We start from the raw sequence: 18,427 nt of genomic DNA, 5'->3' as shown, positions 1-18,427 counted from the left end.
TAGACATTTTGTTAAAAAGGATGAGAGACGTCATAATTTCATTCACGTGGAACGAGAGAAAAAATATAGTAAAAACAACATTTTGGTACACTCTAATAGGTACTACTACTTGTAGAGTACTTACATTTATTTTTTACTGCGTAAATATTACAGAAAGTGTATTTGATACTATATTTACTCTTCTTTTAATATAATATTTTTTTTAATTAAAAGTTATACTAATCTATTATATACTAAAATAACAACTGTTTATGTCATCACTATCTACATGACACTTTTTTATTTAATTTTTTCCCTTCAAAATACAATGATGATGTCATATGTTTTTTTCCCCTTTTTAAGCTACTCTATTTAACCTTGCTTTGAAAATTATATTCCATTTGAATTTTTAATTTTAAATTTTATGTTTTCTACACATATTATGCTATTTATTTACGAGTTATTAACAATATTTAATAATAAATTTTAATTGAAATTTCCTAATTAAATATAAAAATTATGCACTTTTGAAATCTGTGTGTTCATATTTAATTAGAAATTAGTTAGGAAAACTGGGTTCGTTTGGCACCACTATGGTTTTCTGTTTTTTAGTTTTTTGTTTTCTAAAAGTATATTATATGTGTCCCATAATGAATCAAAAATTATATAAACTTGTTAAAATTATGATAATTTTGAAAACTGACAACAGAAAAGTGGAAACACCTTTTTCTTGTTTCCTGTTTCCTGTTTTTGGTTTTAAAAAAAACAGAAAACTTAAAACCAAAACTGATGCCAAACAAGTCCTAAAGTAGTTATTTTTTTTCAATATGTGTCAAATGTTTATAATTTAATTCTTATTTTAAACCTTGCACGGGGTTAACCTAGTATTCTATTGAATCTATTTCCTTTTTTTTTTTTTTTTTTTGAAAATAGAGCCGTTTTGTTATCTTAACTCCGTTGCTAAAAGAAGCTTCGTTGTACTAACTAGTAACTACTACGGAGTAAAAGGTAAAGTTTTGACCGGTTGCTTTACATGTATGTATTCTCAGTGGATGCTCTTGCTTGCCTTAGATTTAGCTTTTGGTAGAAAGAAAAAGGCTCAAGCATGGCATTTTCCAATTCCAGCATATTAAGCTCTCAAATTTCAACACAGGCCCGGTGGTCAGCCCGATTGCATGCATAATTCGAGGCCCGGAAAATATGCCGATCCTCTTTGTTTCATCCATCTTCATCTGGGTTTGGGTTCGGGTTTAGTAACAAAGAACAATGGTAGAACCAAAATTGAAGTTTGTATTAGAGGGTGAGGGTCAATTATACCCGGAGAGGCCCGGTGAGCCCGATTGCAACCATTACTTGAGGACCGGCTACTGCAGTTATGGCGGTCGTTGTCGTTTCAGTCATCCGGTGGGTTCAGTTTACCCGGAGAGGCCCGGTGAGCCCGATTGCTTGTACTATTTGAGGAATGGGAGTTGTGGGTTTGGCGATCGTTGTCGTTTCAATCATCCTCATCTTCCTTCTACTTCACTGGTAAATTGTTACTGAATTCAACAATTATTTGTTTATTTTAGTATATAATTGTATTAAGTTTTGGTTTAGATGTTATTTTGAATTTTGCAATGTGTTTTGATTACCTTAATTCATAACAAAGTTTATGTTGTACCCGATGTATGTAGAGGTTGATTGTTTGATTATCTTTACTCATTTGAATTTGAATCTTCCATAGTTCCATATGAGCATGTTATGGGTAAAGATGCTTTCTTTTAATGTAAGTTCAGATAAATTTGCAAAATAAATTATGTAGTGTAAGTTCACACTCTCATAAATAGAGTTGAGCAAAGTTGACCCAGATAGGAGAGTGAGGGATAGCTCTTTTGGATCGATTCTCATCATATGCCCTTGTGGCTGAGAAACACCAAAAAATTGACCCAGATAGGAATTATTAATTTTGAGAATAGCGGGTGAGGGATGAGATTTTTCAACTGATTGTAATATATGGGTTGACACAAGTACACGACTAACACCTTTAGCTTGTTTGCTTATTAATGTCCAAAAAAAAATTATATTAGCAATTGTGAAAATAATTAAAATTTAAGAAATATCGAGGTTATAATGCATTTATGCATACTTTTAAGTGAATTTGTTTGTTTAGTTTGTTAATGAATGGATTTGATAACCAATAGAAGAGAGGAGAAGATGAATAAAATCATTGAATAGCTTACTCAATAAATAGGTTTGTTTCAGGTTGAGGTTTCCAACCTGTTTGATAATTAGGTTAGGTTTGGGTTTCGCAGTTAAGTTAGTTTTTACTAGATGAGTTAAAATGATAAATGACCAGACAAAGTAAGTCAAATTAGGTAAACCTAGCTTTAGGTGTACCTAGGTACATGATGGATGTTCTCCTTAAATTTTTAGTAATGTAATTTCGGTTAAAGATTGGTCAACTACTTTCACTTTATTTTCTATTTTTCATTGTTATAAAATATATGATAATTGAAATTTAGTAGTATCAATGACCCGGAACTTGTTGATTGCTCAGGGAAATAAGCATGTCAATGGAGAAGATTTACCAATCAGATCTGATCAGCCAATATGTGAGGTACTACATTATTCAAGTTTTATAATTAAGTGGCAGTGAATGGTTATATTGTACCTGCAAAGTACTTTGTAATTTTTCCTTGCACTGTTTTCTTTGAAGCGCTTATTACTCTGTGTTTTATATTTATATTCTTCTGTGGGCTGTGAAACATTTGCAGTATTATATGAAGACTGGGATTTGCAAACATGGCACATCCTGTAAATACCATCATCCCAAGCCATTTGCACCCTACAAACAAGGGTACCCCTTACGTCCGGTGTGTGTGCCCTTTTCTTTTTGTAGCGAAAAGCTTAACCTGTATTATTTTTCTGGAAGTTGTTGAGTCAAGCAAAGGTTTTTGTGGAGCCCTCATGTTTGTTAACTTCTCAGGGGGAGCAAGAGTGTAAGTACTACATTGCAACAGGGAAGTGCAAGTTTGGGATGTCCTGCAAATTTCATCATCCGCCTCTTTCCTATGAACCGGTAACTATGGTAAAACCTGTAACACCTCATCGTCATGCCCCTACTCGTTTTCGGCTTTCTGTGGTGCCAAGCTATGTCCAAAGACCTTATGGATCAACGTCCTCGGATACATCTTATCTAGTAAGCTGCCTTCAATTTGTTTTATATATTTTACTTATTTGACACCATATGTGTGACCTTAGAAAGCAGAGACATATAATGGCCCTCTGTGGCAATGAGAGGTTAGGTGTCAGCTATTTGTATGAGCTAATTTGACTAGCTGCTTCTTAAAAAAAAAGTGTTTGGTAAATAACTCGGTTGTTAGCTACTTTATTGTGTAGAATGACTAATTAGGAGGTGTGCATGTTTTATTATTATGCATAAGCTTGAGCTAACTTAATTGCAGTTGATTTGACTAACTTTAGGATTAAAGAGTCATTTCCCAACTACCACAAACTTCTCACTAAAAAACCTTCTATTACTAGCTTTTTCTAAATTAGCTTTTGGATTCAAAACTCTTTCAATCCTCTCTCAAGTCTCAACTAAGCACTCACATTAGAAGTTTGAGATAGTCAAACCTCTTTTTTTGGATCAAATCCAAACACCCCTAATTTTTTTTTTGCCCCAAAATCCTCCTAACCAAACACCCTTAATGACTTTTAAACTAGAGAAGAAATCCAATGTGTTTAAACATTAGAGCAAAATGAAATAAAAAAGGTACTCATTTGTAGATTTTGTTAGCTACTACTCCCTGTTCCTCTTAACATCATATCATTAATTATACCTATTACTGGTTCATATCATTATTGAATAAAGGCAAAGGTTGTTATATTTATCATAGTTAAGGCAAAGGTTCTTTACTTTGCAATCCGTCTTCTTCAGATCTCGCAAAACAAAGTTTTTTGTTTTCTCCTAGATAGTTTCCCCAAGCTCAGAATGTGGCACAAGTGCCAATATGGCTAGTAATTGGGTCGGGATAGGCCAATATCAAGTTTGAGTTGAAGTGTTTTAACGCATGCACTTTGCTGAAATGTGTTTAAAACCTAAACCCTATGTTGATTTGCTCCTATTCCCCTATGTTGATTTGCTCCTATTCCAATCAACCAAACCTCGTTTATTTAACCTGATGTACTTGTGTTTGGAACTCTGGATATTATTATTCACGGGTTCAACCTGGAACATATTTCTCTTCCCTACTTTAGATTGTCCTAAGCCCATATATTCTACCTATCTAGTTTCTTTGATTATTTGTTCTTTGCCCTTCCTTTTTATAGAGGCGTTTTTTGGATTGAGGTTGAATTTTAAGACACTCTTGTTTATTTATTGATTTTTTGTTAATTTGTGTGTGTGCTATGTTACTTGGACTCGGATGAAGTGTCAAATTAGACACGGGTGTCTAAGCATCGGACTCGCCCATTTTCTTGAAAAAAGTTGTGTTTTTAGTTAAAAATGAAGTGTCCAAGTGTCGGTGTCGGTGTCCGTCACGAGTCGTGTCAACACGGACACGTGAGGTAAATGAAAGAGTCCGAGTAACATAGTATGTGTGTGTGTGCGCGCGTGTGTGTGTGCACGTGCGTGTGTGTGCTCGCGCGCGTGTGCGTGTGCGTTTGTATTTACCCTACATATTTTGACCATTGCCATCATCATTCATCATTTTCACCTAACTTGAATTCTCATTTGCTGGCTTTAACATGTTCTTTTCCCCTTGTATTTACCAGATTGATCATTTGTCTACAGAAGATAGTTCAATTTTTGGACCTCAATCATCGTCATCCGGTGTTCAAAAGGAATTTTTCTTGCCAAAGGAAAATGCAAATTTTGTAGCTGAATGTTCTAAAGGTGAGCTTCTAATTTAATCCAAATCTTGATTTCAATGCTTCTTGATTCACAAATCACATATTTTACAATTATTGTAGTATCCTAAAATTATTTTGAAGAATCAAGTTGATTGGCATGTATAACCTATCATTCAGTGAATGTTGTTGAATACGAGCACGAACTTTCACATTTGTTGAACAAGATTACAAGAAATGTGTACTAGATAAGCCCACATGAGGAAACATTAAAAGAGTCAAACACCTAAAACAATTATTGCTCTTGTTTTGCAATTTCACAAACCACAATCTGGGAAATGACTTGTTGCTCTTGACTTTTGCTAGTTTAAGGTGTATCTTTAATAAAATACTATTTTAGGGGTGATTTTTGACGTTGCTCAATCTAGTAGGTTGTTAGATTTTGTCTAGGCTCCAATCACACCAAAATATGCTCTTTTTTCATTGACTTCTATATATAACATATAATTGAATTAATTTTTCTCTTCTTTCTAAAAATCAAATGTGTTGTACTTTGTTTTACTCACTATGTTGTATGTCTTCAATTATTATTGTTTGTATATTGACAAATAATTTTTTGTGATTTCTTATTTTTTATAATTGTTAAATTCATGTAAGTCTTAGTAAAATTGTCAATAGTTAGATTAATTGACATAGGAGTAGAATCAAGTGTTAGATTGTAGAGATAACATTGATTAGAATTTTTAGCTTTGTTAAAATGTGTTTGGAACATCATTCTTCAAATTTGGTGGAATCAATTAAGATAAAATTGCTTTAGTTCATGACGAGATAGCTACAATATTTAGTGTTTGTTTTGTGACAAAAATCATGCTATAAATATACTGTTATTTAAACTTATAATAAATCTGCTTGTTGGACTAAAGTAAGACAAGGATTTTTTTATTTTTTGTTTTTATTTTATTTTCTTAAATAATAATATTATTTGATTAATAAGTGATGATCCAATAGGTTTTACACAAGAAATCTTTGTCCTTTGCTTTAGGGTTTTGAGTAAGGGGACCTTTTTCATAGTTGCGTCGTTAATGAGGTTAATTTTTTTGGTATTTGTTTGCTCATATTGCACTTAACAAAGACAAAAGAAATGGTGGTCAAGACATCTCCATAGCTAAGCAAAATAATTTGGAATTAAAAATTATTATATAAATATATGGGCAACTTTTTTGTAGGCACATTAGACACTGTATTTCAGCCAAAGATGTATAGAAAATTGGACATTCTGGCTTTGGTTCTAATAGCAAAAATCAAGATTCGAGCCAAAGTTAGAGAAGCACGCAGAATTCTTCATGAACCCATGCTTACATGTTGTCTCTTTCCACACAATCACGAAATTGAGAGAGAGACACTTATTCAATTATGGATGGCAGGAGGGTTCTTAGAGGATGCACGGTTGAAAGATGTTGTGTTTCAGCATATGGGAAGGCACAAAGGACAAACAACACAGATGGAAGATGTTGGAAATTGTTGTATTGACCTTTTTGAAAAAAGAAAATTAATATCGGCCTCAAGAACTCACAATTTGACTGGGAAGATGACATACGTTATCAATGTTGGAACTATTAAGAACATGTTAAATAAAGTGTCGACTTCCACTAAGGATCTTTATACTATGATCAAGGACAGCAATTCTTTTGATGGATCTATGCAGTCTTGGCATGTTTCTTTGGCGTATGATGAATTTGATCAAACAACTTTTAAGGCATTGAGGAAATTTCATGACTTAAGGACACTTCTATTCATCCCCAATTATGGCTCTTCTCTCAAACAAATACCATCAACCTTTTTTCTTGTCATCAAATTGCTAAGAGCACTGGATTTAAGCAGAAGTTATATCACCGAGTTGCCAATTTCTATAGGTAATCTGACTAAACTGCGTTACCTTGATTGTTCACTTACACCAATTGAAGGGTTGCCTGAATCTATAGGTCATCTTCGTGAGCTACAAACTTTGAAACTTAAGGAATGCAATCACCTTTTTGAGCTTCCGAAAGGTATGAAAGACCTGGTCAGCCTTCGCCATTTAGATTTCGATGTTCTTGGCCAATTAACCTCTATGCCTCAGGGAATTGGAGCCCTTACTGAGCTTCGCACCCTATCTGCCTTCATCATCGACAATAACCGTGGTCATAACATTAGAGACCTTATGTATTTGAATAATCTCTCTGGAAGTATTTGCATCTCTGGTTTGGAAAATCTATGTCATGAAGATGATGTCAAGGTTGCTGCTTTGCGCAGAAAAAAGCGCATATCTAAACTGCAGCTAAGATGGAATATATTTCAAGATAAGAAGATGGAGATTCAACAGGATTCGTTAACATGTATCGATGAGTTTATCCCAAATGTATGCTTAGAAGAGTTGCAGTTATTATGCTACCCTCTCTCTCGATTACCCCATTGGATTGCTGACGAGGATTTAAAGAACCTTGTTAGTATAACCCTCATTAAATGTGAAAATATTGAACTCAATACATCACTTGGGGAGTTGCCCAACCTGAAGTATCTTGAAATCACCCAAATGAATGGAGTGAGAAAAATTGATTGCTGTTTTCGTGGACAGATAAGTTATCCTGCATTTTGGTCATTAGAGACATTGGTAATTGATGGCATGTCAACTCTGGAAGCGTGGGAAGACGTAAAAACATACGACTTTCCACGTCTTTTGAAGCTCATCATCAAGCATTGTCCAAACTTGGCTGAACTTCCTTTTCTTCCATTAATTGATTCTTTAAAACATTTGGAGATAAGTCGCTGCAAATCACTGCAATATCTGACTAAACAAAAACTACCGGGTTTGATAAAGGATTTAATTATAAACGAATGTCCGTTGTTAAAACTGAAGTGCTCAAAGGATGGTGAAGACTGGGACAAGATAGAACATGTGCCAAATATATGGATTGATTTAAAAGACATCCACTCGCATCAAGATGATTGCTCTGAAGATGATGGCAGGACAACAGGTATATTTTGTACCATTTTACTCATTTATTAAGTACTTGGATTATTGATTTTCTTAACTGTAGTTTTGATCAATTGTCAAATTTCAATTTAATCTTATTGACTTAGGAGAGTTTTAACAAAACGTAAACAATTTTTAATTTGTATACATATATACACTGATACACATATGAGTTGTCCAACATAAATATACCCAATTAAAGGCTATATGTATATGTATCAACTAAGTAGAGATAAATGCATTCTCATCTAAAGGATGGCATGGCACTATAGCAAGGCTGTGTCAACATCCAAATATAAATTGCTTCATACATTTATTTTATGAAAGTAGTTCTCTTAAAGCTATAACATAAAATTTAATGAGAATTTATAGTCAAAGTTTTTAAATTTTGACCATTAAAAGTCAAATTAGGAACATTACTTTGGGACGGATAGTCGGTCGGACGGAGTAGAATAGATAATAAGTGTTAAGGTGAAAGATTGATTTTCTTCTTTAGTTTTCCAACGCTATTTTGGCCAAGGATAAGTAAGCTTCCACATAGAAAACTAGATTTTTAATATCTAGCATGATTTCTTAGTAAGAGATTCCACCTCCAATTTGATTCAATAAATTGTCACTCACTGGATAGTTGGATATAATGTCTTTGTTGTGCATATTTTTGTTGAACCTTCAATAGTTAGGTTACTTAGGCTAGGTATATCTATGCTGAATGCATATTTATTTTGATCCCTTTGAGATTTTTGTTGGACCTGCAATAGTAGGTTTCTTAGGTTTATCTAGGGGTGTTAGTGAACCGAGACCGAGCCTTAGTTCGAGCTCGTTAGCTCAAGCTAGCTAAAAATTAGGGCTCGGCTCGAGCTCGATACTCCTTAAGGGTCGGGACTCCTAAGAGCCCGACTTGGCTTGGCTCAAGACTCAAGGCTTAGAGACTTTAGTATTTAGCCCATTTAAAAAGGGCTTAAATGGTGCTCATAGTCATTGTTTTTTTTTTTTTTTTTTTTGAAAACATAGTCATAGTCATAGTCATAGTCATTGTTTCTCAGACAATTAGAGTTTTTTTTTTATAGCTTTCATATTCTATCTCTTGCTTCTATCTCTCAATGTGGGACTATTTCTTTCCTATATTATTGTTATTGTTATTGTTATTGTTATTGTTATTGTTATTATTATTGTTATTATTATTGTTATTATTATTATTATTATTATTATTATTATAATAATAATAATAATAATAATATTATTATTATTATTATTATTATTATTATTATTATTATTATTATTATGTTCTTCTTTATAAACAATAACAATAAAACTTGGTGAGAGCACTAGAGTTATGAAGTTTAATTTTACTCCTTGAGCCTTAAATATGAAGAAAAGTTGATGCTAATAATTAATTTATTACCAAAAAAAAAGCTTGAGCTTGGTCACAAGCTTCAGAGCCGAGCCAAGGTTGGCTCAGGCGTGGCTCGTTAAGATCTCGATCCGAGCTCGTATCGAGCTCACTCAAATCATTTATACTAACCATGTCAAACCGAGTCTCGAGTAGTTCACGAGCAAGCTTGGCTCGTTAACACCCCTAGGTATATTAATGTTGAATGTATATATATTTCACTAATCATTATTATGAACATTTTTCTTATTGAATATAATTAATGGAGATGTTTTTTCACAGATTCACTTTCAGACGACTTTGATTACTCTGAAGATTCAGATATTGCTGATATCGTATTTAGAGAGGTATAGTTTTATCTAGTTACTTATATCAGAGTTGTATAGCTGTTTTCCAAGTATCCCAACCAATTACAACTTATTTATTTATTTTTTTTTAAAAAAAATGTTTTAACCAACTAATTTATTGAAAGCAAGCGCTATGAATAAACTTAATTGTATGTTTTTATAATATCAATTTTTTTTATTATATGTTGTTTTATTAATAGATATTTTTGGTCAGTTGTGTATTGGCAAGTGTGCTAGTCAAAGTGTTGCAATTTTCTGTGAAACTAAGGTAGGTGGTAATGAATAGCAATAAGAAAATTAATTACCAGTAAAGTTGGTAAAGAAGATGCCAATGCCTGGAGAAACTTTTGTTCCACCCCATATAAGTTTTGGCCTTTTGGGATACAGTTTCATGTCAGTGTTCCTTTCCCTACCATCATTATGTACTGAATTGGCATTAAATTTAATGATATTGTTAGTTTTTTTAGACAAGCATTGCTCCCCATAGTATTTTTATCTTGTGGAAAGGATAATGGTCCTTAACGGGCTCAAACCCGGGTACTGGGCAAGGGAGCTAAACAGTATCTCCATCTTTGCCATCCTTGAAGTAGTTTATATATCTTATTTTCTTTAAGGAAGATAACAAATAACAGATGGGGGTGTGTAAATGTGTAATGTTTTAACTTATCATGAGGGAAATACAAATGAAACAGTTGTTAGTGCAAACTGTATAGTGTATGTAGAAAAGAAAAAAGATTTCTTATATTATTTTGATATGTACATGAGTACTTTATATAGGGGTAAGGGATTCCTTCTACATTATTGTGATGCAATGAAGAGTCATAACTTCTGGCATTTCAACTACTCCTAATAACTCAAGTACATTCAAGTTAATTCACTGATTGCTGGACACTAAAATTCTCAGTTACTAACAACCACACTTATAAATGATCAGCAATATCTTTCTAAGAGGCACCCACAGAGCCAAACTTCAGGCATGTCATGCAGAGTATATTTTAGCTCTTGAGCTCTGGTCTCTTGTTTTACAGGAAAATAGTCCAGTGAAAACTAATACATAGCTATTAATTTTTGTAAATTTTTTGTGTAATGTAGCCTATCATGCACATACCCTCCCAGTTTGCGGGTGAAATTTCTTAAAATTAGGCTTGATCTGTTTGTTGGATTTAATGTACTTCTGTAGTTACTATGTTTCTGCAGTATGAAACTAATGATTCACTATTTCTATGAAATTTTCAGTTTTGACTCTCTTGTCTAGAATCTTTCCAAACTGACTACTCAAAAGCTCCTGGATGTGATCTGCTAGCTGTTAGAGAAGCTATCAAACTCAAGTCTGTCCTTACAGAGAGCCCTAGTCCTTTTTCCTTGCCTTGATTTCCAGCAATGGTGACTCAACAAGTGCATGCAATTTCACATCTAGCGGTCTGCATTCTCATGTCTGTTTCTTGCTGTACTAGGTGTCAGTTGAGTAGTTGACTAAGAATGTTTTCTTTCAATATCTGATGTTTGAGGACTTTTATTGTTTTGATAATATGGTGGTGGCAGTGATTAAATCACCAAAATAAAAATCTCATCTGGGTGTTCTGGATAAGCAAATAGTTGATCTATGTGTTTGTTTCGGTGTGTTGGGGGGGGGGGATGTGATTAAGAATTTGGTTTCAGACCAAGGGGAATTATTCAAGTCTTGGAAGCAGGAAGCCATTTTAGAAAGGCCGAGTCAATGCAAGTCAAGTAGAATCTGAATGTCATGTCTTGGAAGCAGGAAAGGTGTTTTAGAGGTCCAGTCTATGCAAGTCAATGGAGAAATAGATATCACTGTCAAATCTTGGAAGCAGGAAGATGCTTTAGAAAGGTTGAGTCTTGAGTCAATGCTAGTCAAGGGGAATTTACATATTGATGTCAAGTCTCAAAAGCAGGGAGATGTTATAGAAAGGCTAAGTCAATGCAAGTCAAGGATCATGTCAAGTCTTGGGAGCAAGAAGATGTTTTAGAAAAGGTTGAGTCAATGCAAGTCAAGGGGAATATACATGTCAATGTTGCACTCGAATCAGAGAAGAGGGCACCATTAATCAAACAAGAAGCAATTAATTTCTTACTACTCTTGTGCGTTCATAGGGGTTGTTCCTATTGCAATCTAGGCCAAGTATCCGAGATTCAGAATGTACTGATCTTAAGAGTAGTTTCGCCTCTCCAATTGTACTCAACTATAAAGGTATTTCTTCCTTGTTCAATGATATTGTCAGCGGGTTGTTTGGCAATTGGCTTTTTGCCTAGCTTTTGGTTTTAGGCTTTTAAGTTTTGTCAAACAGCCAAAAAATATGTTTGGTAGTTGGCTTTTTTGTTGGCTTTTAAGCTAACTTTTCCGCCAAAAGCCAAAAGCTAATAAGAGTAGCTTTTTTTATTGGCTTTTGGCTTGTTGGCCCACTTTATCACTAATAAACAGCTAACAATCATTAACAATTTTACCAAACACTTTTGAAAATAGTCAGCTTAACACAATAACTTAAAAAACCAACCCATATAGCTAATACTTCCAGCTAGTCAAACAAGCCAAGCAAACAAGCCAACAGCCAACCGCCGATTGCCAAACAACCCCTTCACCTTATTTTTATTAGTAGCTGTGACGGGAAATGTTGTAGGATTTTTTAATAATTGAAATTAAAGTGGGTTAACTTTTGATATTATGAAGAGAGACGTGGTAAAATATTCGAGTATTTGTTGTTTCATATCATGAAAGAAAGAATGACAATTAGATTAAGATGGACGTAAAATATAAATTGTAATAGTTAAATTTTATTTCATTTTTATTTGAAAACATTTTACGCATGATAATTTTCTAAAGTTACTAAATAATTTGGTCATGTAGTGTCGAAACTACCGGTCACTCTTACCTTAGATCTTAGAGAGGTTTAAGGTTCCGAATCCTACAAAGGTACTTAGTGGTAGGGATTCCCTTACCATACCCTTGTACAGTTGTACTTCCAAGTATGTGGCTTGTAGAAGACTGGAGCAAACAAATCGTGAGGATTGAGGTGGTTGGGATCCTCCTTATCTTTTAAAAAATGTACTTAGTATATATGTAGTGTCAATAAATTAAATGTTTCAAATATGGAAGTAACTTTTTTTTTTTTCAAAAGGAAAAAAATGCAAGTAACTTTAAATTCCTTTTAGTTGTCAATATTCTCTTACTTTCAATTGTCTTTTGACTCCTTTCCTTTTACTTTTACTTTTTTGACTCCATTACTTTTCCTTTTACTTAATACAAATATTCTAATTCTAAAAAATCTAACTGACATTCATCTTACATCAATTATCACTCTACGGTATCTACTTCTTCCTGGTAAGTTAATGGATATTGATGGTTTTTCATGCCATTTGAATGCATCAATTCATTGAATTTCTCCTTTTTTTTTCTGTTCTTTGCATAATTTAGCTCCACATTCTAGTATTTTTCAGCTTTCTATGCTATAACATTATATCTTCCTCATGCCGCTTCAATGTCATGTACAGGGGGGTCACTGACATTCCTGCAGTTTTTTCTGGTATTTGACATTATATCTTTCTCATACCTCTTCAAGTAAATATCTCTTTCCTTGCTAGTACATTTTCATTAGTATGAATGTGTGTGTTTTTCATAATATATATATATATATATATATATATATATATATATATATATATATATATATATATATATATATATTGGATTATTTAGATGAGTTCAATCTATGTTATTAAATTGACTTTAAAACATTTAAGGATACTATATGCGTACATAATGGTGTGGTATTTTGTCTGAGAATATTGAGATTAAAATACGTAAATATAAAAAATGAGTCCAACCAAAAACAGGACTTGTGATATTTAGAAATAGGGCTGGTTGAACTGAATATCCGATCCAAATGTTGAAAATCTAATACAGTATTTTTTTTATTAGCCTAAAATTTGATCCAAAAAACTGGTATATGATCTGAAGTATCCAAAAGTAGAAAAAGAAGGCTAGATATCCATTTAGATCCATTTTTTTACAGATTTTTTGGATATCTGAAATTTTAAAAGGCAATTGTTTATGATTAAATGTAGAAAAAGAAAAATGAGTCATGTAATTTGTATCAAATGGAGTAATAAAGCCCCAACTTTATGACTCAATTATTGGTTGCTCACTGTGCACCCCAATAACTTAAAAGGCTAAATTCCAAGAATGAATAATAATCAACTAATATAAGGATTAATATAAAAGTACAGGGAAATAAAGCAAAGAAACTTATTATTTCATTTTAGTAAACAGGTCTATCTTCTATGTAACAAATTAAAACATGGTCCGTATTAGAAAAAATATTAAGCAAAAAGAACATACAATTTAAACTCAAAGAATGTATTAGGTCTTACACTTACCTTATTTGCACGTTAATGATCAATAAAAGAAGTTGTACAAATATATTCTGAAGTTCATGTGTAATAAAAAAGTTTGCAGCTATGTATACCATTGAGATGATTTCATATTTTCATGAAGTGTTGGTATTAATCAATAATGACCTATACCTGAACAGACTGAACTTGAATACAACTCAAACACCCTGTTTGACATGCCTTATTACTTCGCGTGTAACGTATGTCTGTATTTGTGTTGATAAATTTCTGTCTATGGTTTATTATTCACATTTATATTTGTTTTGTTTCATCTTATGAAGGAGCCATCCAAGAAGGGATTTATGCATCATCATCCATCTGCTATGGAAGCTGCATTTCAATCTGGTTTTGCATCAGCTTTGCTTTCTATTGCATTTGAAGGAATGGCGCATATCATTCTTGTTGAGCTCAAGAAGATTGCTAGTGCTGATGAGGCGATGATTAAGCTCGAAGCAACTGTCACTGAAGCACAAGAAATACTTAGTAATTTGGACGCTTCCATGTTGGATATCCATGTTAACACCAAAATTGTCCTACAAAATTTGGTTGACACTTTAGCCAGACTCTGCTACAAGGCAGGGGATCTTACAGAAGACTTGGCGCTCAAGATCATGCACAAGAACATAGGTTCCAACAAGAAACCAGTGCTTAATGTCATCCGAACATCTCCAACAAGCTGGGGAAAGCCATATCGTTTTAGCAACCTTCAGAAAGAGATTGATGATATACTAGAGCAATTGAAGCGCCTTATAAAACTCTTACCTGAAGGCAGGAACAAGGAATCTAATGGTAACTGCAGTCTGAATGAGGTCGTACCAAACTTGATTGGAAGGGAATGTGACAAGAAGGAAATAATTGAGGAGTTAAGTTCATGCTCTTCAAACTATAAGGGACTTTGTATTGTGGGTATGGATGGACTTGGAAAGACTGCACTTGCTCTGACTATTCTTGAGCAGACAGAAATTTCTGAACAGTTTGATCTTATAAGATTATCAATGGACACATGTGGTGACTTCAAATTTAACAGAGTTGTCATTCAACTCGAGAATAACTTGGTTGCTGGCAGCAGTCATGGAAGCTTGTTGATCCTCTTTGACAACTTGTTGGATGTTAAATCAGATGACTGGGATAAGTTTTGGTCATACATTACATCCAAAGAGATTGGTGGCAGGCAATACACATATATCAAAATCCTTGTCACCACTGTCAACGCAGGAGTTCCAGAGGCTACTAAGACAAAGGCACATCACCTCAGTTTCTTATCTGATGAGGAGTGTAAGAAGGTCCTTATAGAAAGAGCGCAATTCCACATCAAACCATTACCTGAGCTTGAGCCATCCTTGATACATGCTGCCGATGGCCTAGCAAAACAATGTGAAGGATTACCTTATGTTGCTAGAATTCTCGGGGTTAAGCTTGCTCATTGCGATTTTGATGAACTCGTGACTATGATCAATCAACCATTGTGGGTTTCAACGGTGTTTAAAGCTGAGATTTTACCAGCTTTGAGGTCAGGATATCTTAGCTTGGGGCCACATTTGAAGCAGTGCTTTGCTTACTTTTCTCTCTTCCCTCAGAATTATTGCTATGATGTTGATGAATTGGTCCAACTCTGGGTGGCAGAAGGCTTTATTGAGCAGGATCGTAGCATATCAATCGCCTTGCAAAATAGCAACATGTACTTGAATGAGCTACGAAACAAGTCTATTCTTCAAATTACACATGAAGCTACTGACAATGGGAAACCAGTGTATAAGCTGCACGAGTTCAACCATAAATTTGCTCATATAGCTGCTTCATGGACGTGCCAACGGATTGATGAAGGTTTGTCTACTTTACGCTCTTTGGATTCTGATACTCGTCATTTGTCCGTGTCATGTGACAACATTGATTCTATGACCATATGGGCAAAACTTAAGAAACTAAAGCACCTAAGGACTTTTTTGTCGTTACGTAATAGAAAATTGATTGGTGCTATCCCACCCGAGCTTTTCAAATCTCTAACTCGTCTTCGAGTATTGGTCTTAAGTAAAACTGATATTGTTGAGCTACCTGATTCCATAAAAAAATTGAAACGCCTTCGGTACTTGGATGTTTCCTATACCTCTCTTAAAAAGCTACCTGAAACACTCGTTGAACTTCCCACCCTACAATACCTTAAGCTCAAAGATACAAAATCTCTCTCCTACTTGCCGAGTGGTTTTCATAAATTGACAAACTTGTTGTCTCTAGATTGGGAGAGACGCGATTTGATGCGTGTAGGTGTACCATCTAACATTGGAAGTCTTTCTGCCCTTCAGACCCTGCCTTTATTTTCTGTACATGACAAAGAAGGTTATACAGTTAAAGAACTGAACAATATGAACAATCTTCGAGGGTCGATCTGCATTCAAAATTTGGAAAACATCAAAGATATGGAGGAATCTAAAACAGCTATGTTATGTAACAAGTCATTCCTCAAGAGCATAGAACTAAAGTGGATGCAATCAAGGAGTGACTCGGCTGCTAAAGATGTTCTTACAGGCCTTAAACCTCATGATTACTTAACTGAGTTGAAAATCACAAAGTATGGATCTAGCAAGTTTCCACAATGGATGTGTCATTCCTCTTTAATGGTTGAGAAGATACATTTGAAAAAATGCAATGTTCAAGTCATGCCATCATTTGGTGAACTCTTGAACCTCAAAACCCTTATCATTCAAGATTTTGCAAATCTAAAATGTCTTGATTACCATTTTTGTGGAATAGGAGTTGGCCACTTTCAATCATTGGTATCTCTAGAGTTAGAGGATTTGGCTCAACTTCAACAATGGACAAGATTGGACGCAAATGACATGCCTCGACTTCGTGTTCTTAAGATTAAGTTGTGTCCAAAGCTTGAGGACTTGCCTTCTCTAAAATATCTTACTTCTTTGACTGATATGCAAATTGAATACTGTCCGATATTAAAATCATTACCAGAGCTCCCAGACACACTCAAATCACTTGTGGTAATCGAATGCAATTTGCTCAAAGAGCGATGTCAAATTGGAGGTTCGGATTGGCACAAGGTAGACTGTATTCCTGAAGTAGAAATTGATAAGGAGGAGATTCGTACATCAGGTGCCTCTCATAAATAAAGTACTTCGTACCTATTGGTCAATATCAAAATACATATCTTTTAACATAGTTATAACTGTTATGATTTGTTGTAGTTATAATACATAATTCCTATATTATATTCAATTTAAACATAGTTATAACTATTATGATTTGTTGTTTATTTTGTAGTTCTTCCAGGTATTCAACTAATAATGTTGACAAAGTATATTCTCGAGCTTAAGCAAGATAATGCTAATGAAGGAAATGAAGATGGCATGGTATGGACATTGCATAATGAGTTTGATTTGTCCATTATTTTTTTTGGGTATAGTAAGAGATTTTTAGAAGTTTATGTCTTGTAGGTTAAATTAGATGGCATGAAATAAATTTGCTTAATGAGTTTGGTGTACAATTTTGGGGAAAATTGTAGGGTTATATATTTATTGGCAAAAGCTTATGAGCGTCCCCGGGGCGTTAGATAAGAGAATTAAAAGTGGGAATATTAGAGTAAAATTAACATTAATTACACCGAACGACGCGTGATTTTGTCATGCATTCCTAACTTAATACCATTTCAACCAATATAATTATTCCTTATCCAACGTCCCGGGGCACTCGTTAGCAAGATTCATATTTATTTAATGTTTATGTAAAATGTTTTGGGAGGTCAAACTAGATTTAATGATTGTGTTGTAAAAGTGATTATTAACTTTTGTTTATCAATATATGCTATATGAACATAACTCTCTCCATTTCCACTATTTGCACTATTTATCTATCTTAGTTTGACTAATGTTAGTGATTTATACATAAGAAAATAGTCTTGTGGGGTTTTTGGTGGAATCGTTTCAATAAGTAGATTATTAATTTTCAATTTTTAGAATTAATACTTATTAATAATTAAAAATATAATTGATCAAAGATTTGCATCGCCATACGTGCATAGGAGAAATAGAGCAATTATTCAAAAACGGATAGAGTATTGACAAAAAGACTCATTGTCTCACGTATGAGGTCATAATTTATTGCAAAGAGACCACTATATACCGATTTTGGCCAATTTTGCAGAGGTGATGAAAACAATGTTTTTTTTTTTAATTTTTTTTTTTACTATTCAATTTTGATTTTTAAAGTCAAATAGATAAAATTACACCAAAATTTTAGATTCTATGTAACTGTTTGAGATAAAATTAAATAAAATAATAACTATTGGTATGGTATAGACAATAGAAAAGTCTACCTTTAATTTTCTCACCTTTTTTTTTTTTTTTTTTTTTTTTTTTTTTTTTTTTTTTTTTTGACAACAAAGCACTAAAAGAAATCCAACCCAACCTAACTATCCCCAAAGGAGAACAGGTTCACTCTGCGGTCATTAGCCAC

At 33.7% G+C, this 18,427-nt stretch overlaps 1 protein-coding gene across 5 annotated transcripts; it reads left to right on the top strand.

Annotated features, from left to right (window-relative positions):
- The first annotated feature begins 795 nt into the window (after positions 1-795).
- On the top strand, positions 796-17,800 carry LOC110714708 (putative disease resistance RPP13-like protein 1). 5 transcript variants are annotated; one of them, XM_021893237.1, is made up of 11 exons: positions 796-1,506; positions 2,516-2,575; positions 2,733-2,831; positions 2,945-3,157; positions 4,735-4,855; positions 6,036-6,722; positions 6,792-7,823; positions 9,495-9,559; positions 10,796-11,768; positions 13,067-13,133; positions 14,248-14,424. In XM_021893237.1, exons 1-9 carry the CDS (start codon positions 1,246-1,248, stop codon positions 10,799-10,801), a joined length of 2,544 nt encoding a protein of 847 aa, XP_021748929.1. In that variant the 5' UTR covers positions 796-1,245; the 3' UTR covers positions 10,802-11,768; positions 13,067-13,133; positions 14,248-14,424. The 5 variants fall into 5 exon arrangements, with proteins under 5 accessions (XP_021748929.1, XP_021748927.1, XP_021748928.1 ...); XM_021893235.1 differs by having other exon boundaries at positions 797-1,506; positions 6,036-7,823; XM_021893236.1 differs by lacking the exons at positions 13,067-13,133; positions 14,248-14,424 and having other exon boundaries at positions 797-1,506; positions 6,036-7,823; positions 10,796-11,809.
- Positions 17,801-18,427: the final 627 nt, after the last annotated feature.

Source organism: Chenopodium quinoa, unplaced genomic scaffold (assembly GCF_001683475.1).
Source record: "Chenopodium quinoa cultivar QQ74 unplaced genomic scaffold, ASM168347v1, whole genome shotgun sequence".
Classification (NCBI taxonomy): Eukaryota; Viridiplantae; Streptophyta; class Magnoliopsida; order Caryophyllales; family Amaranthaceae; genus Chenopodium; species Chenopodium quinoa.
Note: the sequence above shows the minus strand (reverse complement) of the source record. Positions and strands in the feature narration are given on the sequence as shown.

Excerpts from the sequence above, each read along its gene's own strand:
- LOC110714708 (XM_021893233.1), top strand. The coding sequence starts at position 14,269 with ATGCATCATCATCCATCTGCTATGGAAGCTGCATTTCAATCTGGTTTT. Across the intron at positions 17,069-17,236 it reads GGAGGAGATTCGTACATCAG|TTCTTCCAGGTATTCAACTA; the intron begins GTGCCTCTCATA and ends TTTATTTTGTAG.